This window comes from Brachyistius frenatus, unplaced genomic scaffold (genome assembly GCF_029030835.1).
Source record: "Brachyistius frenatus isolate BFR_SWC_R1_liver_20210118 unplaced genomic scaffold, ASM2903083v1 Contig_33, whole genome shotgun sequence".
Lineage (NCBI taxonomy): Eukaryota > Metazoa > Chordata > Actinopteri > Embiotocidae > Brachyistius > Brachyistius frenatus.
This window is the reverse complement of record NW_027210632.1, coordinates 3,054,543-3,076,131: the sequence shown is the minus strand read 5'-3', so window position 1 is coordinate 3,076,131 and position 21,589 is coordinate 3,054,543. Positions and strand designations below refer to the sequence as shown.

Here is a 21,589-nt window from a genome sequence, read left to right as displayed (position 1 = left end):
CTGTCAAGACTTATCATTTCTCAATGTAGCGATGTAAATTATGACATTTGAGAATACGTGTTTTCAAAACCTGCCTCATTATATCTCAAGCTGCTCCTGTTATATCTTGTTATAACACAGGGAAAATAAAATAGCAAATCTGGTGGAAGGAAAGAAAGTGCAAATACTTCAGAGCAAATTGAGTCTTAAATTACTGAGATTTGAAAGTACTGATATTCCAAGTTGATCTCAATTCAAATCAGTGAAATAAAATCACTAACCATAATTAATAATCACTGCACATCCTTGTGTACAAAAATCCTCACACACTCTACATTCGGGAGTTATTTAACATTTATTTTTGTCTGACGCTCCTCTTTTTTCATCTGTGTGTCGGTTGTCTATCAGTCCTTCGGGCCGTCTTTCTGCAGAGATGTCCCCCTCATTTGTAACACGACTCTGCTCAGATTGAACGGTGCACTCTTTCTCCATCTGACTGACAAGACATAGCAGGTGGCAGGACCCATTCATACCCGCGGTTCAAGCAATCTGCACCGCGCTGTAACCCAAGCCCACATCCCAAACACAGATGCAAACACTGTGTGCATGCCCATACAGCGCTTATGTACACACAGACAAATATGCACACCGAACATACACAATCGCTGCGTGCACACACACTAATCCTCGGACAAACACGAACTGCACCGACACCCTCTCCTGTTGTGGCCTTTAAGCACACATCCAGATTATCTCTGATACGAATTTTGGTTTGGATCAAATTTTCTAAAGCATAAATCAGTGTAATGAGGGAACATTTTACGAACACTGTGGAAATACATGACATTCCAAAACACACAACGACTCAGAGAGGAAACCACAGACACATGCAAACGAAAGGTCATAAAACTCACAAATTACACAAAGGGGTGAGCTAAATGAGAAACTGCAATGAACACACGTGACAGATTTTTCAAATTTGATGAATGGCTTTTTGTTTTTGCAAGTGGAGTTGTGCCATTGCACAATGATCTGTTGGGCAACGAGTGTCAGCACAAATACACACATTCATTATGCCATCTTTCAACTTGTGGATTAGGCCGGTGGGAGCCTTACCAAACACTGTGGTCAGTTCTGTGAGTCAGTGTGAGGAACTGTAATATATTCAGATGAAAAATAGGGACACAGTTGAAAAGCAAGCCACTGCAAAACAGTGGTTTATACTATTGGAATGTGGCTGTGTGTGAGCAAAGATGAGGGTAGTTCAGTGTGTGTGTGTGTGTGTGTGTGTGTGTGTGTGTGTGTGTGTGTGTGTGTGTGTGTGTGTGTGTGTGTGTGTGTGTGTGTGTGTGTGTGTGTGTGTGTGTGTGTGTGTGTGTGTGTCCAAATAGAGTTGAAAAGAAGGATAACCAAAAGATATGTATCAGCTGAGCTGCAATCAAAGAGACAGGAAAAGGACACAAGAAAAAAATGATAAACACACATACGCACACACAGCCTGCTGGAAGATTGTACTTAGGGTCTGCGGTGTTGTGGTTCCTTGAGAAGCGACCGAGCCGCAGGAGAGGGAGGGAGGAGGGGTAGGGAGAGGAGAACGATGAGAAACAGAGAGGGAGATGGAGGCAGACATCTCCAAAGTTGCCGCGCTGTGAGAACACCTTATAATTATCTACATCCGCTCTGTCAGCCTCAGCCCGCAGGACGGACAGATACAGCGGCAGGAAACTGAGCGCGAGACGCTCCGATGCTCGTTCACATATCAAGAGAATAAATAGAAAAACAACACACTAATGAAGCGACACACACGCAGACACCCACGAGCGTACAAACTGCACCGATTTTCAAGCAGGCACGCCCACACGCAAACACAAAAACGGGCCACGCTCACACAGACGGGCTTATTATGGGGCCGAGTCCAGACTGCGTTGAGTGCGGTTCCACACCAAGTGTCTATTTTGAAGGATTGGAACCCAATTCCAGATTTCCCCGTCTCTTTCTCAGTCTCGCTCTGCGTTCCCTGCTCAGTTCCACCCACGGAGCCGGCGCGGGGCCGCGATGGCATCAGGAGGTCATACGGTAGGGCTCCATAATTACCCACGCTGAGGGTAATTATCAGGTTGTTTCACGAGACCGTTTAAGTTTTAAAGTGCCGCTCCCGGGCTCCTTTTTAAGGCAAACAAATAGGGTCAAGTTTGGTACTGCCACAGATTTTCCCCCTCATACTGTGTTTGCATTCACTGTGAGCAGTATGTGCCTCAAATGACCTTTAGGGGTCAGTGTTCCCTCTGATGGTGGAGTGTTGTACACTGATTGTGTTCAGGAATGTGATTGTGTGCAGCTACGCATTGATCCATGAGAGTGGATCATTGTTTTATCCTTGTAATTCATGTGGATACTGTATTGCTGTAGTGCAGCAAAGATAAGTGTCACTTATGAGACGTTAAAATAATCTTAATGATTTCAATATGTCGAGCTTTATGCTTTCCGAGGAAACTCGGTGATGATGACTCACTTTTATCTGGAAGTCAGCCTCCCTTGATTCCTTTAATTGCACATGTCTATCAGTTGTTCACACAAGTCGACCTGCGATGAAGTGATATCAACATGTGTAATATATTTGCTAAGCGAGATTATTTTGACTTGGACTTGAGTTTCACTTTCTGCCTCGCTGTCCTTATGTTACTTGTCAAGGCGAGGAAAGTAAGCGCTATTTTAGTCTCAAGGAGAAGAGAAAATCATTAACTCTTGTGATCATCGTTCTGTCCCCATGAAGCCAGATCCTCTTTGCTGAATGTCTAACTGACCCCGCTGGGAAATCATTTACTCTGCACTTGCTCTGCTGGCTGTCCCGAGAGAGGTCATTTTATCTACCTGTCTCCATTTCTCAGTCGTTCCCTCTCACAAACTGCTCACTCTGCAGTCGTTCGCCTGTCCTTTTTTCCGGAAGAAGAGAATCACTCACTTTTGTGGGACCGTCTGTCCCTGGAGGTGCGTCTTCAGCACTCATTTGAGAATGATTTAATGGGACCCCTGTTTGTTTGAGTGCCCCAAAACCCCAGACCCTGCTGGTTCTTGCGACCGTCCTGGGAGTCAGTCTCTATTTTACTCTCTGCTGATGTGAGCGTCCCACTTACGGGCCCGGCATTCGAGTTGGACTTTTGCTGGGCGCTTGCTTGACTGTCCCTCCCAGGAGGATTCCTCCTTGGGGTTTATTTGACTTAATTACTATGCCGGCTTCACACAGGGAGAAGGGATGAGTGACACTTCACTTAATGACCAGCATCCCTTCCTTTTTGCGTCATCTACTGCATGTCTGCCAGCTTTTCCTTCATTAAACCCCTCCCCTCCGCCATCACTACCACCACCATCCTCCCCTTCCTCCCCTTCCTCCATCCACCACAATGTGGTTGTTGACTAAGAATTGTCTGCTGACAGACATCAAGAGAGCCTTCAAACACCTGTGGGCCCGAGACACGAGCGCAGATGCCGGCGAGCAGTGACACACAAAGAAAGTGGCACACGATACACTCTCATGCCTTTACACCCCGCGTACACGCATATACGTATGCACACGTGCACACACACACACACACACACACACACACACACACACACACACACACACACACACACACACACACACACACACACACACACACACACACACACACAGCAGAGCGAGGAAACGGCAATCACACATAATTACAGAAACACTGATTTCAAAACACAATAAAAGATATGGATTTGTGAGACCATGCATACGTGCACACAACCAGGTGTCTAATTATATGAGGACAAGCAAGACCTGACACATTTCTTTGCTGCGCTAAAACACACACAAACTCACACAACAAGACACCACTTACAGTCTAAGGGGAGGAAATCACAAGAGAGGGTGTTGAGTCCTCACACCGAGACGTGGCAAGAACATTCACATTCACACACACACGCACGCACGCACGCACGCACACACACACACACACACACACACACACACACACACACACACACACACACACACACGCACGCACACACACACACACACACACACACACACACACAACAAGGCTTTGGTGTACTTTTAGCGAGAATAATTGTACATCCCCAAAAGAACGTCGATCATGACAGGCTACTCGTTCCGAGCAGACCTTCTCTCTCGGTTTGACGATACACATCCGTCACTCACGCACATCAGTCAATACAGACTTTGATGCTCGATGACATATCCTCTTGTCTCGTACTGTTGTCAGCAACATGTTCACTTGTCAGACTGAACAGTGAGGAGGATCACAAAAGGGGCAGGAGGCAACTATATTCACATTCTTTAAACAGATGGTTGTGTAAAGATGGGATGACATTTTCCCATCATGCCTAGAGGCTTGGCTTAGTGTGAACTGACATGATGAAGCCCCAGGGAGATATGACTTGGAAGCAGGTAAGTTCACCGATGATTCTCTCCAGATTTATTTTGTTCACATGGTGAATGCATGTCATCGCTCTTTGAAATCCTGCAGCGCATTAAATCAGTGCCACTGAACTCACTTATAGGTTTTCAAATGTTAAAAAGTCACACACATTTATATTTTAGATTTAGAACATATACAATCATACACGTTGGGAAGTTGACAGGGTGATAAAGGAAAATATACTACCCCTAAATTACAACTTGCACTGCATCTAAAGAATAAAGCATGTCATATAGCAGGCCTCTAAACACAAGTTATACTAAACGTCTCATCTAAAGATAGAGAGTGAATTAGTGACAAACATCATATTCACCGTCTTCAAGAGCGAAACGTGATTTTCCCTCGACATGGATTGAAATTATCTGAGGAGCCAAAGCTTTGGGGTGACAGTCAAACGCATGAGGCGACTTTCAACCACACACTCGTGTTTTCAGCTGAAAAATGACAGCAAATCAGCCCGTTCATAAATTTTCAGAGGGCATGTTTAACGAGGAAAACAGGACTAAAATAAAGAATCCAGAGACCACACTCTCAGCCATATACTTTCGGTCATGTTTTAGGACAAAGAACCACAATAGCCTCCCTCACTGACATTAAAAAGAGAAAAAACCTTCCCAAAATATGTCAAAAATGTTGCCGGTTATTTTGAGCTTGAGATGAAAAAGTCTGCGATTACAAAGAGCCTGATTTAGTGTAGGGTGTGAGAGAGGAGACGAGACACAGAGAGGGAAAGCGAGAAAGAGGGAGGAGGAGGAGAGGAAGAACCGGCGCTCCGCAGTCTCCCCTCAAAATAACACAGAAGGAGAGAGAATAACATGTTTGCTGTATACGTCAAAAACTTACACGTGCACGATATAAAAAGACAAACGAAACTCCCTGCCAGTCTCTACCAGTACGTTCGACAGCGACTAGGCGATTTAATGCACAACTATTAAATCAACGTGCATTTATTTCCATTCAACAAAAAAAAAATCTCTCCAACTGTTGGATTCATTTATGAGAAGCCAAGAAACCTGCCTGGGCCCTTAAAGAGGGGTTCTGTGCCATGACCATAGCAGACACCCCCCCACCCCCCATCCGCCCCCCTTTTTAAGGAGTTTTTGGGACAGAAGCCATTAAAACAGAGGCTCCACTGCCTATTCAGAGCACTTAACAAGGCTGTACAGTACCAGCAGAAGGGGACAGCACGAGGGAAAAATTGGTACAGGGGCCAATATATACATTTAACTTCAGGCGAGTGCTCCTCCACAGCATATGGAACCAATCTGACCGTTCGTAAGGAGAAGAGTGAATTTCTGAGAGACAGAGGCAGAGCGAGTGGGGAAGGAGTGAGTTAATGGGAGCGAGGAATACAGAAGGTTAAAGAGAGAGTTGGATCCTGTGCGCTGACCAAGAGGCAGAGAGTGAATGAGACAAACATAGAGGCAGAAATAGAGTCACAGAAATAGAGGAAGAAAAGGGGAATATTCAGGATAAGGAAAGAATAGATGAAAAGGAAAGCATAAAAGAACACCCACGGGCAAGAGAAATAAACTAAGGGAGCTCGCCGTGGTTAAAAGCGCCAGCTACCACGATGATCCTATAATATAACCTGGAGTCAGAGGACAGCGGAGAATGGGCTTACCCTTGTATGACAGCTTTAGCCTGGGTACGTTGTGCTTGGGCTCAACTCCTCTTCCCGGCTGCACCGCCCCGCACAGCAGCACTACAATCCCAAGCAGGTAATCCATGGTGCTGGAGTGCTGCTGGCTGGCCTCCAGACCAGGGGGCACTCACAGCCCAGACCAATGCCCCGAGATGAGTGTCTTCCGCTGGGGTACGCCGAGCCTGAAGAGTCCCTCCACGCGAGCCCTGAAAGTAGAGGTTCCAGGAGAGGGTGTGGGGGGGGGGGGGAAATCCTGGTTGTGCTCAGAGTGTGTCTGTGGGGAGGTGGACTCCTGTAGTGTGAAGTCGGTGGAGGGGTGCCGCTCACATGGCTCCCCGTGTGGAGGTCCAGGCTACACAGTCCCTTGGCTTATCTGTCCTCCCCCAGGTGAAGGCTCAGCCCTGCTTCAGCTTGGCGTGACTCAGATGAGAGGTAGAGGCTGTGTGAAGGTAAATCACAGCAGTTATCCACAATATCCTTTTTCTAGAGGTCTTTTTAATTGATCTTTTTCTGTCTTCTAGCTTCTTCTCTTTGAGCAGACACTCACAGCAACCCTCTAATCCTTGTGTGCAGCTCCACCAGACTGCGAGAGAGAGAGAGAGAGAGAGAGAGAGAGAGAGAGAGAGAGAGAGAGAGGGAGAGAGAGAGAGCTACACCATCCACAAGAAGGGAAGGGAGGGGAGGGGAGGAAGAGCAGCTGAGAGAGAGGGAGTGCTGGATAGAGAGAGGGGGAGGCGGTATGACTGGAGAGCAGCGATGAAGCCAGTGTTGTGGATAGGGACGATTGTGAATGGTCAGGGTTTTATAGTGTTGCCTCTTCCGCCTTTTTCCTTTTTTGTTCATCATCAATATTTCACTTCCTTTATTCTAATATCTCTTAGAACAAAACTCTTTCAGTTCATCTGCCTTTCTTTCCTTCTCTCTCTCTCTGGCCATTTAATTCAGAGTTTATTTTCTGAGTGCCCCTATCGAGTGATAGGTTGGTGGGAGTTTCCTTATCTAAAGGGTGTCATGATAGATGGTGTCATATGAGATTTAGAGAGATTATATGTGGTTATAGTCCCCTTCAGAGAAATTTATGACTTTTGATAACAGGCTACATAAATCAAAATGACTTATATGTGACCCTCAGTTTGTGTTTTTTCATCCAGAGGCTGCAAAAGACTTCTATGATGTCTGTGCTGTCCATTGTTGTCTGCAGGTTTGTGTCCTAATTCAGTGGAGGCTTTTTTCTTTTAATAAGAAAATTCTTGTGAATGGTTGGATCCAAATTATGTAAATTCTGCACTTCTCTGGTTAAAGTTATTCCATGTCAAACATTGAAAAGTTATTTATTTTTTGACATTGACAAAGAAAAGCATACCACCAGGTCTATTTAGGGACCCTTTTGGAACTTCTTAATTACAATCTTCTTACAACACTTGATATGCTGTGCCAAATTCAGCATGAGGGCAAATTGTGTGATTATTTGCTGAAAAAAAGAAGAAAAAAAAAAAAGGTGAAAATATACTTTTAGATAACGGCAGGCGAGTGTCCAATAAAATATGATCTTTTAAAATCTAAATGTACAGCAAATAACAGGATCTTTGTGTCAAAACTTGGGGTTGAAGTAGGTTAGGGATGTTGGTAAGAGTTGAGCTGGATGGCGGAGATGAAGAAAAGCAGACATGGTCATGGGAAAAGTGGAGAAAAATGAATCAGGACCAGACAACACTTAACAACAGTATCTAATTTCTATAATAGGCATGAAAGCCCCACCTTTAAAAAAAAAAAAAGTACTTTAAAAGGGGGATTACTTTAAAAAAGGCCATTCTTTAATGTTGAAATGGATTTTGTATTAATTTCTAATATTTGTTTCCCCTCAGATCAGAATATTAATTTACATATTTTTCAGAGGAATATTGTAAATAATTCACAAGTCACAATTTTCCCACACATAGCGCAGCCTTTGAGTGTGTTTTTGATGGTGAAGGGGAACACATGCTGGTAGTTAACCTGTATCGTCTGAGACGGATCCTGTCTCTGGTAAAGTCATTCACATCGGCAAGGCAGGTCAACAATACCCCCCTCCTCTTAACCCCTGCCAGCCCCTGCAGGTGCTGGTGTGTGTGTGTGTGTGTGTGTGTGTGTGTGTGTGTGTGTGTGTGTGTGTGTGTGTGTGTGTGTGTGTGTGTGTGTGTGTGTGTGTGTGTGTGTGTGTGTGTGTGTGTGTGTGTGTGTGTGTGTGTGTGCGTGTGTCAGTGGGAACCTCCTGTTTCCTCTGAGGGGTGAAACAGCAGTGAGGTGATAAAAGCTTTGATAAACAGGAGTGCTGATGTGTCAACTCACACACCTCAAGACACTAAAAGAAAACAATCTGAAAACAGGGCTGGTGTGGTGAACATGCTGAGTGTGTGATTGTGATATAAGGGCGCCCGTATATCTCAGCACTTCCACATGCCTCATGTTTTGAAGCTATTGTTGCTGTATCATAAAGCATATCCGATCCGACATTTTAAGTGTATTTGTGGGTTGTATTAGTGTCACATTTTTGAACAAGGTTTTTGAGAAAGAGTGGTACCATCCTTAAATACAAGATTATTAGAACTTGGATTGTATTTTTATAGTTTCAATCTTCAAACCTATTGAGAAAAATAACTAAGTCGGCTGTTGTCATCTGACAGGGTGAGATATTAGTGCAAAACCCCAGTTTAACAAGTTATTCAGAGGAGAAAATGAAGGAAAGCAGTGAAATTAATCACCCAGCTGTCCATTATAAATGTCCATCATGCTTTTTTTGAGCTACCGTATTCACCGTAGGAGTTGGCACTAAGTGGTCATATTAGGGATTACTAAAACATTTTATTTATTTATTTTATTTTTTAAATCTAGGAGTGTTCCTTTCAGTTTTACCTCTAAATAAATTTGGTCTCTTTGGTTGACCTGTTTACAATCTGTGTTATCATGACATTGCTCAGGTTTTGTGCCTCATCAGTCTTGTTTTTAGCATTGTCACATCAGTTTAGGGTGAGTCCAAAAGTATAATATTGTAAAACAGAGTTGTGGCCAGAGCTAACAAAACAAAACCCAGGCAGTAATAAACAGTCATTTTCCTTTGAGTCATCTGTCCATCTGTGATGCTGATGGAACTGATGAGATTCAAATCAAAGTGATTTACTGTTTGTGTGTTTACAGTCCTTCCATCTGTTTCGGTCGGTCTGAGAGAATATTGATGTGTGTGTCTGCACGCATTCGAGTCTTCCATTGTGCACTCACTTCCACAACCGTGGCGTCCCCAGACTCGTATTTCATCACCCCTTTAGTCTAAACAGCCTTTCTAGCTGTTTACTCAAAACAAAACGATGTGAGGACAGACGCACGAAAGTGCCCTCCTCTCCCACTCAGCCTATCTCCATCGACCTCTGTCTCGCTCCTCTTATCTGCATTAGCCAAACTAACAGCGGCCCGGCTACCTGCATCGATCCCCACTGCTGGAGTGAGATGTTCTGGAACACGCCCTTATGGCTTGCCCTTTAGGGAGTGCAGCAACAGCCCGACCTATCGTTGGCGATCTATTTGCGACATCCCCTGGCACCCCGGCAGCGGCCCTGAGTAATGACGACTTAATAAATGGTGACACGCCGTTGGCGGTGGAATGAGATGCCCATTGACAAGGAGCTTCCAGAGGCTTTCAGCGCCTGTTGGTAAAAATAGAAGAGGACACGGGACACCCTGCTTATGAGGACACAGCGAATAAGTGATAGGCGTCAGACAGGTCTGTGTGTGCGTGGCGAGTGTCAATGTGGTGTCACTGATATGATGCTGTATCTTCATCCGGTGGTATGGGAAGTGCTGTTAATGTTCTGTGTGTTGGAGAAAATGATTATGGTAACGTCACCCCAGATTTCTATGCTACAGAGAACATCGGAAATGTCCCACCCTGTACTTGTCACACGTTGCCCTTTGAACTCTTCTCTTCTTTAGCGCATGTCCACCAACCGCCCTGCTCATATCCCAGCTGACCTCCTGTTCCTGAGGCCAATGCCACTGAGAATAACTGGTTGGCGTCTCGATAAAAGACACACAAAGTTCAAGGTACGATCAGCCATCATTTCCTTGATACTGTAGGAGTTGCTCTTCCTATTCACTTCCTGTTCGCAAGCACCAGCTCCCTTTCCATGTAAGTAGAGGTCACGCAGCAGTCCCTTACTCAGCACATGACATATCCAGGAAACAAAGAGGGAAGGGTCAGGAAAGATGGGAGGGGGGATCGAGGAAGAACAGTAGCGGGTGGTGGGAGTTATGACAGAGCAGCGTTTCCTTTTGGTTGCTGGTGAACCGCTAACCAAGGCTGCTTATTTCACAAGCAACGGAGAGTACGGTCAGTGTGGTGTACATTTTCATGTTATGCACATTAGAGGGAGGAAGGGGGGCACCCGCGATCATTTGACAGCCTAAAAGATACAGTAACAGATAAAAAGTGAGGAAAGGAACGTGAAACTGTAAAATATCAACCTAAGTTATACTGACAATATTTATTGCACAAGGGAGGACGAGAAGTTAAGAAGATAACGATGCGACTCTGGGCTTTTTCATCAGACGCATTTGGCCGTACAAAAAGGAAAACCACTCAGTATGTCACCAGTTGCACAAGCGGTACATCACAATGAAACATTTACCTAAACATGTGGGCATGGGAACGGAACGAAAAAGGAAAAAAAAAAACCTCCATCTGTGAAGGCAATCATTACTGTAACTGTAAACCTGTCTCTGTGACAGCTATACAATGAGCTACATATCACAGTATATGAAGCCTGAAACTATGTCTCCATAACCATGTGAAAGTGACACTTCAGAGTTTCTAATATTCCTAAACTCCAGACAAAGAGAATATTTCAAACAGAAGAAGACATCTGGAATGTGATAGAAAACGGTTAACACGGTTAAGTGAAGAAATCATCCCCCTATACTTCCTCTGCTCTGTCAAGTGCAGGCACCTGTTTCTGCACTTGCATGCTCTTTTTGACCTGCTCTCACTCTTCAAACAAAGTGGTGGTTTCATTAAAACTCCATTCTCGAGCTCATTAACAATGCTCCCTCTACACCAGAAGAGCCCGACCCTGGTGGAGGGAAATGGGAGGTTTCCCTCCATTTCATCGCTTCTCGAAAGGTCATAGGTTGGCCTCCAGGTTTACAATGGGGTCACGCAACCCCATCGTGTGCATGACGGGACTTGGGTAATCCCTTTTTTGCAAGGCCGTCCGCCGACACATACACGCAGTTTCCTGTGTGCACATGCAGTTTCCGCATCCACTCAGGAGAAGTACGGGAATCGGAGCATAAATAAACAAAAGTGGAAGCACATTGCACCATGGGAAAGAAAACATTACCGAGCTGTAACATCTGTTGCAACGAGGACTGGTTGAAGGCAAGTTGTCGGGTGTATTTATTCGTTGCTGATACATTTCCATCCATCTTCTGGGGACGGAAGTCTCCCGCGGAGCACCGCCTCACACAGATGTGTCCAATCTATTCATATGATGACGCTGGTACGAGGCAGATCGGGAACCGCTTACAGGAAGGAAGGAAGTTTGACTGAAACGTAACACTGATTCATAAAATCTGATCGTTTCCTGCTGAGACTGCCTGGTGACGCTGACGTGGGGGAGGAGGACGGAGGAGTTGTTTTGTCTGACATTATCTCGCGCGCACTTGTTGAGCAACAATGTAACCACGTCCACAGCAGAGATGTAATCTCTCCTTCTGAAGTATTAATATAATTACATGTGAAAACAACTGGCTTTCAAAAGGAGAGCAGCCGAACAACAAGAACAATGTTGCAGATGAATGACTGAGCGACTCTCAAGTCAGTGATGAAAGACTTCTAACTTGTTTAAGTCCAAAGGAAGCTCATCATGAAGCATCACTGATGCGGAAAGGACCAATTGAAATTTTAAAGCGAGGGGGGAGTGGACTAATCCCAGATCCGAAGGATGCCTTTAAATTGTATGCATATGTAAATGCGAAACGCACCATTTGCGAATGAGGGTTTGTTGGGGGAAAACTTAAGTCCGCAGTCGAGAACAGCGGAGAAGCTCATTATTCCTACTATATAGTTAAATCAGGGAGCTTATCGGCCTCTAAGAAATCGTCTCTCCCTCACCCCGTCCAACTACACCCACAGTCAAAGTGAAAAGGGCTTCTGACAGATCTCTCAAAGAGCATTAGCTTCTCTGCTCGGTTGCTGATAATAAAGTGCAACCCAATTGAGTGGTAGGGATTTGTTTAGGTGTGGGAGTAATGATGAGACTAAAAGCATTACAGTGAGACTTTGTTTATGCCATGTCCACTCTAATTCAGATTAGGTTTGAAAAAGCCAATTTAGTTTCACTTTTTCTTTTTACATTTTCTTGGAGTTGCTCACAACAAAACACCAATAAATGAATTTTTCGTTTTGCAATGGATGAATGTGGACGAATAAATCCGGCATTTCATTATTAGAAACATGGCTGACGTTGTCTACTTTCAGACTGAAATAGTTCTGTCAGCTGACACCTCTCATTTGTCTTGTATTTCAGAATGCAGCTATCAACATTGGTATTTAGTGCAACCATAAAACAATTATATTTTCATACTTGTACAGCCTTCTGACACCAGCAACTAAAATATCACCAACATTTTGTAACATCACCAGTTTTAGGTGAATGGAAATACATAAACATGTAGCATTTAAAAACTTGAAACCCTACTTTAGAGCTTAAACTAGCCTTTATTTTGATTAGCAATTAACCTGTTGATTATTATATATGTTAACTGCTTAAAAGTTGGGTACAAAAAAGGTCAAACACAGTAAACTACGGCTACTTGGCTTAAGGAAAACAGTGATATTTGACAGACGGACCAATGGACAACAGAAAGAAAGACTACTATTTTGCATTTATGTTTGAGAAGCCGAGTAAGATTGCATGACAATAGTGTTCTTAGGATGTTTTTCATGGGGTTTTGCTGTCATTTGATAACCATAAAGTTCCACAGTAAAAGTATGATGTTAATGTTTGTAAATGGAACTTGGATTTGATTATTGATGACTTGTATTGGTTGTTGCTCGTAGCTTATTGACTCATTGGGATTTCAAGTATCTAAATAGGAAATGAAACGCGTGCAAGACCTGTAAGTTTCAAAAACATGAATGGAAAATACTGACAAAAAAAATAAATGCACCTGAGCTTCAACTCACTTTTGCATATGTACCGACAAAATACCAAACAGATGTCCCAAACACAAATCTCATGTCTGGAATGCTGTTGCCCCCCCCCCCCATCATATTTCATACATACCAAGTTAGGTATCAACATCTATACCAACTAACATCTTCTCCAACCATAAACAGCTTATGTATCCATGGCTGTGTCACACGATCCAAGAATGCAACGGCGATGAAGAATAGGACCTGTATATGAGTCTTCATAAATTTCTCCTGTCAGGAGGAAATTCTCAGTATTTTGTCTCTCTATGTCTGCGAGGCTGACAGTGCAGGAACAGTGACACAGCACTCCATCCAGCTCTTCTATTAAATATTTACACGCTTGTGAAACATATAAAACTAACCGCCGGTGCTCGCATTACCACGCAGCAGAGGAGTCAGATTTAATACGGCTCACATTCGCTTCCAAGAATATGTGTGTTAAATAAGGGGACATGGAGAGAGACAGGACAGATAGACAGATACAGACACCGCCTGCATTTATGGTGCTGAGTGAGTGTGTAATAGTCAATTGGGAGCTTTTTTCAATCTTTTTTTTTAGTCAAACAGAAGCGTACAATCCCACATGAGGAAGCTTCACTTCTAACTTTCTGTCTCAAACTATTTTATTCAATACATATCTGACTTATTTAACAGATTATGTGCAGAAAAGGTAGCCGAGGGATTCCCGCTGGCACATTATTTCCTGCTTCCATCAGGAATGTGGTTTTAATTTTAAAGAGAACCATAATTCAAAATGCAATGCATGACTCAGTGGATTTAATATCAGTCTTATTATCTTTGAGGGCTGGCAGATCCCTCAATAATATAATTACTTGTCAGTGTTGCACAGTATAACGAATGAATAATTAATTTCCAGCAATAACATTACAGTCACTAAATTTGATTTGGTTAAATGAGGTATTTTAAGCACCCCTCCTCAAGATATATGGATGTATTGTGTATGAATTAAACAAAAACACGTTACCCCATCTTCTAAAGTATCATTAGCTGCTTCCCATCACACAGCACATAGATTTATTCCTGTTAAATGGGAGTTTTTCCTTTGCACTGCCACAGGTTTCTCTCCCTTTAAAGGGGAGTTTTTTTTCCTCGCTTATGTGGGAATTGTTGAATTCCTCTATATAATGTTGTAACGTTCTGTTGTAAGGGCTCTACTATGTTAAGTGCCTTGAAATAACCTATGTTGTGATTTGTCACTATATGAAAAAATTTAATTGAATGACTTATTTTTTTTCTTCCCACTATAGAAGTATTTTCAGGTCTTCTATTCAAGACTGAACAGAATATTGGATTTTTACAATGTTGTTCATTAAATTCATTTTTAAATCTTATGTTTATTTACAGGGTAAAATAGGTGAGTTACCTTCATTTTCAGGAGCAGGAGAAAAAACACCTGCCAATTTGGGGTGTGTAACAAATACATTGTTTAAGAAGTGGAAAAAAATCACTGCTTTCAGGGAGTAAAAAAGAAAGTGATAATGTTCCTTTTGAAATGGATGAATGTAGACAATATTTTCTTTCATGAGTAGCAAGCCCAACATTGATCACTACAGTATGACTCCAGCGAAAGCTATATGCAAGTAAAATAATAAAGTTGTTTTATTTTGCCTGCCAAATGTCTCCTTTAATATAACGTGTTGTGGCATGTGGGCGACTCATAGCCACCACATATTTCTCTGCCGTGATTTTCTCCAGCTGTGTGAACAGGCTAACACATCCACGCCAAGGGAAAAGCATTCTGTGTTTTATCAAGAGACCGAAACTCATCTCAGACACACAGCAGCCTTTAGCACCAAACGTTTTCACCTCTCATCACTTAACTTTGTTTTTTCTCGAGATAAAAACCATACTCCCAAACTGAGTTATGGCCCCTCCGTTTTTAACCTTTTAGCCGTAATTACCTTTTTGTGTTTATTGTCTCAGCCCTCTCTCAAAACCATTACCACAATATTATCAGTTCAGATTTATCAGGGCTCATAATGCAACCTCGGGAAACTTCAAGCAACCTTTGAGCACCAGTCTGTGTGGGGGAAGTGGTTCGTGTCTGTCACCTTTAACTTTCTTATGAGACCCCATGTCATGTAACCCTGAGAACAAAACTGTCATGTACTCTCTATTCATTACTGGCCAGACAAAGTCCTCGTATTCTGCTGGCTTTACAACATTCATATAAAGCACTGGGTGAATACAAACCATCTGTGTAAACACAGACTTCTGACAGGCGTGTATGCTGAGGGATGAGTCCCACCTGTATACAAGCACAAAGCCTCTGCAAAAGTCTCTCGGGCGTCTGCAGTGGCAATGTACCTTCAAATATAAAAGTCACACTCGTGCAGAGTCCCGTTTCATACCTAGGAGAGGTCGTTCCTGATAAGAGCAATGACTGAAATGACTCACTCCAATTCGACGAGGGATAATTGAAGGACAAGCTGCCATGTTAATGAAGGATATATCCTGCCATCTCCTCTCTCTCTAGTGCAATCACCCACTCACAAATTGATGTTTCACATTCGCTGTCCCTTAGACACCTTGTAAATCAAGTATAATTGACAGACAGAAGTGATGAAATGCAAAGCCGTGCAGCTAAATGACTCCATCAAAGCAGCTCCATTAAAACCTCCTACACTCCGCTGTAGTGGAAAGTATGTTTTAGATGTACATATATAAAAGTGATGTTTGAAAAAGAAGATGACTGTACAGCAACAATTTAATGTGAGGTTTTGGGATTGAGCCAACATTACGTTCAATGAAAGTCTGTGTACATCCAACTCTTTCATACCGATAGTAAAAAGTGCAGTGACTGCACCAGAAAGTCCACAACAAACACATTCACTTTGAGGTTTGGGGATGTATAAACGACTTGCATGGTTAGTTCTTACACTAATGTAGCTGGCAAGCTAATCGCTAACACATCTACTAGACAGGAGCGTGCTACAGCAAGTTGTTCTTTATCGCTTTTCAAGCTTCTTTCTATTTTCTCCGTACTGGGCTTTTTACTGCATTTTGTCCTCAGGATTGAACGCCATATTTTCCAAATAAAGAGGATTGAATTGAGAAAAGAATTGTCCTGGGCTAGCCAGATGCTCATTGAAAAGGAACATTTGTACCATCATCCCGTCTGCCGACCTTTTTTGTGAAGCAGTTTGTCCTCAACAGAGGAGGTTCAATGAAAGTGAACACAGCGCTAATAACTGACAATAGCTTCTTCCATTTTGTTCTCTGCATTTCCTCAAAGGTCAGCACGGTCAAGATGGCTGGCTACTGGTCAACAATGTGAACAATGCACTTCAACGTTGCACTTGCAAAATTCTGCAACTTTAAATATTGCCATTATCAAGATCTGAAACTATACTGGAATATATCTGTGTGCTACAACATGGTTATTTTCATTTCCACGAGAAAAGGAACAAACACACACACACACACACAAAAAAAAAAATCCCTTTTAGAGTTCTCTTAAAGGATTCACCAGCATCTGTCAGAATCCAGTTTCCCAGGAGGAAAAAAAAAAAAGTTACTTCTCATCTCTTCACCCACACTCTTCAATCCTTTAAGATGTAAAAGGAATCCCTTCCTTCAACGGCTTTCCCTGACAGACTGCAGGCCTGGAGCCTTTCTGTTCCACGTCTCAACTCGGACTATTAAACCGGCGGACAGACGGATTCAAAGCACTGTCCACAGGGTGATTAGGTTTCATTATGGCAAATGAAACACCCCATTAGTCTTCACTGACTTATAATAAAGGTCTATAAAAAACAAGTCTCCATGACTTATATATACAAAAAAAAAAGACTGTCTAGAGATCACGAGGAATGACCGTGACTTCTGAGGATTCCTATTTTGACCAAAGAAAACCAGAAAAACAAAGAAGATGAGAGGAGAAAGAGGAGGGAAAGAATATAAATGTCAGCAGTTTGTGTTGGAACAAAAGACCTTGTTAGAATAAATAAGTCAGTGTGTCATTTGTAGGCTCTGTTCGACCGGCACAGCACAGTCCATCTGGGACCTGAGAGAACATTTCTAAAGCTCTGGCATACAAATCCAGCTTGAACAGCCTGGCATCTGGCAAATTAGGGAGAGAAACACAATTAATTTACAGGACACATATTGAGTTGTGGTTTGCTGCATTACTCAATGTCACAAATAGGCACTTTCTTTCCCCTGTTAAAGTGCTGACAATGCAGAGGCAGCCGATAGTCATCAAATCCCCATGTCCAAAACACAACCCACAGCGCACTTTGCAACACAGGGCAGTCTGTTTGGACAGTTTGCCGGAAATTCTGTTATCACTGTGAGTCCAGAGATGAACGCGGGGAGGGTGGACGGAGGGTGGAAGGGTTTGTAGGGGCGGGAACGCATTGGAAAAAATCAAGTTGGATGGTGGCCTCCAGCTGAGGCTGTCTGGCAAGAGATCAGTCTCATTCCTCTCCAGTCGGAGGCTCCTTTTCTCTGACCCGTCAATCCCGATGTCTCGGAGAACTGACGCAAGAAATGCTTGAAAAAACAGCCTGTGTTCCTGCTGGTGAGAACTGGGCAAAGCTCGCTACACGCAGTCCTAAACACACATCATGCAAGGGCATACACAGGCTTACTGTACTCGAGCCATCATGTGTTTCAGTAGGGACAGCCAACATGATAATGTACAGAAGAGTGTGTGTGTGTGTGTGTGTGTGTGTGTGTGTGTGTGTGTGTGTGTGTGTGTGTGTGTGTGTGTGTGTGTGTGTGTGTGTGTGTGTGTGTTGGTTGGTTGGTGATAAAAAAAGAAAAGATTAAGATGATACTGATGTATTAAGTGTCACAAACAGCTGTATTGCTGTATTTCTGGCACTGAGTCACGCCTTTGAACTGAAGCCTTTGTGATGACTGTAAAACAAGATGTAGAGCACTGACAGCATAAGAAACCACATAAGTCACCTGAGCATTGAATGGAGCATAATGGTGCACTGTTCAAATTAGCACTGCTTTTTCTTCAGCTACAATCATCTTAAAAAAAAAAAAAATGCCCTGAAGCCTGCAGTCTTTTCAGAGCTTCATATCAACACTCAACTCATTGATAAAGCATCATTCAGTCCAAGTTTTTTTTTTTTTTTTTTTTTACACACATTTGTCTGCATTCAAATGGAGCAAAAAACAACAACAAAAAAAAACTTGTATGTGCAACTGTTTCCTCCAATAAAATCACAAGTTTCCCGGCTGGTGGCACTGTGGTTCACCAATCACCTCAGGCATAGAAACTCTTTACATCCTGTTTTTCCTGTGCCAGCTCGGTTGGACAATAGCAGTGCATCTCCGCGCAGTGTTTTTCTTCGGGGTGGATTCTTGTCGGATGATGGATGAAGCAGTGTCCTCCTGTTTCCCTCTGATGTTTGGGCTCGGGATTATCCCCAAACTCAGTGTGATTGTTTTGGGTGGATTCGGCTCTAATCTCATGTGCTTCTGTCACACTGCGATGAAACACAGCTTGTTGGTATTGGCTCAGAGCTGCGGCTGAGTCACAGGCACAGGTGCACCATGAGAGAGGAGAATTCCCGCTCCTGGCCCTCGAGCCTTACAGTGCATATATTTACTCTGAATGCAAACCATACAAAGTAATAGTGCTCATCCAATGAACATTCACAAGGGAAACAAAACAAATGAGATGACTATTAGGGATTTCTATTAACAAATAATTCACCCTACAGCAGATTTTGCTCTCACTCATCTGACAATTTACAGAATTTTGCTCTTTTTTTTATTTTTTTTTATCTCCTAATCCTTTAAAAGGGTGGAGGTTTTCTAAAACAAACCAGTCTCTGTGTTCTTTGTTGTGGGATTTCGCCAACTTGACAAGTTCAGCCTCCGCAGCGAAGTTATTCGCGATTAACGTGGCTGCATTTTCTATATACTGGATTACCTTAAAACAACAGTTGTCAGGGAAAATATGTAGGCAAGAACTACACCACAAAACAAGACAAGTCCTTTGACAAACTGCCTGCCTTTTGAATCATCTATTATTATCTGCACCGACACTGTATAATCACACTGCATAAAGCTCTACAGCAAGGGTATGTCTACTACCGGCTGCATGCCACAGGTGTGTTTGAAGGCTTTTCAGAGTCAGCATCCTGTGCTGTTTTCTTAAGAGAAAACTTTACTTGTAAAGGCCAGCTTTGAACAAATGAAGTTGGAAATACAAAGTTTGTAATGATGATTTCTTAACCAATGCTCAGGGATTACATTTCAGCAGTCCAAGATTTTGTTTGGGTAATTCATGTTTAAAGCTACAATTGTTAAAATAATGTTCATTTTAAATTGTTGAGATAGGCAGTTAGCTTATTATACAAGTAACCAAGTTGTGCAACAAACAGTCCCAGTGGGTGGTGGGTTTCACAACCTGCTGCTACACCACGCGAAGCCTCTAATCCTGCCAGACAACTCCTATATTTTACGCTGGGCCATGGAGCATCATGTTTTGATTACAGCCATTGAACATTAGCCTTCAGAACACTCATTAATTCGTGTCGGGCGGGGGAGGCTTCTTCTTTGGCCCTGCTACCTGCTGGGATGTGATGAGTAAATAGTGGTGGTTGGTGGTCTACAGTGTTCAGTGGTTTTCGAGGGATTCGCTCCTCAGGGGAGCAGTCCTGAAGAGGAGGGGATTACCTCAATCCTCTCTCCGTGCTTCACCCCTTCCAGCTCCACACTTCAGATTCAAACAAAGGCTCAGGGACTGTGGGCCTCAGGCCCCTGGCGCGCTGTTAATCCCATTCCAGCTGGACAACAATCCGTCTGGCCAGTGGCCCCTGCGGGGCTGTAAGCCCCCAGTAAGAGGCTTGGAGGAGAAGTCAGACAGCTTGTCAAGGATGAGGACTTAATTAGCCATGCAAAGTCAACCTGGCTAATTGAAAAGATTCGACCTGAGTGCCGCCATAGGAGCAGAAGAGAGCATTATTTTCTGCATTGCTCAAGGTGTTGTGTTGCCAGGCGCAGAAAAATGCCAGGGATGAGGTACCCCTGCTGCTTCAGAGTTGGCAACATGAAAAAGGGCCTGCTTGTAAGGTTAATTGGGCTGGACACAGTGCCAGCATAAAGTATGGGGGAACACGTCTTGAAGTGTTTTTCTGGATCTGAGCTTTATCTTTCATGACTGTCTTTATGGGTAGGGTCAGAAGTGTAGGTCTGGGAGTGATTTGACGAGCTGGTTTTATTGGACGCCTCAAGTGGAGAGAGAAGAAAAAAGAAAAAAAAACAGGAACAGAAAAAACTATGTGCGCTTGTCAAATTGTGATTTTATTCCCATTTGCGTCCATGTCAGTGTGCACGTATGTGCGTATTTGTCAGTTCATGACTGCATCCGTGTGCCAATAAACTCTCAAGTGTGCTTGGAGGAGAAACGAGTCCCTCTAGTAAGTTTGTGTACCCAGGTTGAGCTGATGTCAAAACTCAGTCAGCACTCAATGGGCAGACAAAGCACACACACCTCGTCGAAATAAAACAGAAACTCTCTTGACCCCCTCTCTCTCCCCACTCTCCATCAACACTCTGTTTAAGCATGCCATCACCGCTCCAGCATAATGTGTTTAGAAATGTTGCACTCCCTCAACCTCAGCGGCTCTGTAATGCATTTTGCTGCACGACCCCCATCTCTCTTATCCATAATGTGTTTGAATACGCCACCTTTCCCCAAACACGGGGTTTTTAAAGAATGCCACACTCTACCTCTCAAGCTCAATCACTGCAGCGTGTTGGAGAGCACAGGCTACCTCTCTTTGTGTAATTTGTTTGACGATGCTAGCCTCTCTGACGCCACTTACACATAATGTGTTTGAGCATTTACAGAATCACGTGCACACGCATGCACGCTGGGACACAACAACACACATGCATTGTGAGCACTTTTTGCTTTGAGCATACAACAGATTAAACTGAATGCAGAGAAAATAACTAATTTATGAGGCGAGGCAGCAGCCAATACAGCCAGCATTTATAATCTTGGGTTTAATTAAACATTACGATAAGATGAAGGCTTAAATAGAAGAAATACACTGAAAATAAATAATTAACAAGGATTTTATTGTATCTCGGGCTGGTTATAACTCTGGGGATGTATTATTCTCGTGGTATGGCTCTATGAAGGCAAAGTCAGTCAGTTTGTCTCTTTAATCGAGAGTGAAGTATTTCAACAACTTTAGAATGGATTGCTTTGCAATTTTGTTCAGACGTGTGGTTACCCAGCGATGCATTTTACTGGCTTTGGTGGTACGCTGACTTTAA

At 43.2% G+C, this 21,589-nt stretch overlaps 2 protein-coding genes across 2 annotated transcripts in view; both read right to left on the bottom strand.

The window, feature by feature from the left end:
- The window catches only part of sema3aa (sema domain, immunoglobulin domain (Ig), short basic domain, secreted, (semaphorin) 3Aa), a 34,494-nt gene extending 27,821 nt beyond the window's left edge, over positions 1–6,673 (bottom strand). Inside the window, exon 1 of the mRNA XM_069700365.1 lies at positions 6,070–6,673. Coding sequence (XP_069556466.1) covers positions 6,070–6,175 — 106 coding nt within the window. The 5' untranslated portion in view covers positions 6,176–6,673. The remainder of the gene's footprint in view (positions 1–6,069) is intronic.
- Positions 6,674–7,636: 963 nt separating this feature from the next.
- tspan11 (tetraspanin 11) overlaps positions 7,637–21,589 on the bottom strand; it is an 83,734-nt gene continuing 69,781 nt past the window's right edge. The window contains exon 8 of the mRNA XM_069700390.1: positions 7,637–7,728. Within this exon, the coding sequence (XP_069556491.1) occupies positions 7,705–7,728 (24 nt within the window). The 3' untranslated portion in view covers positions 7,637–7,704. The remainder of the gene's footprint in view (positions 7,729–21,589) is intronic.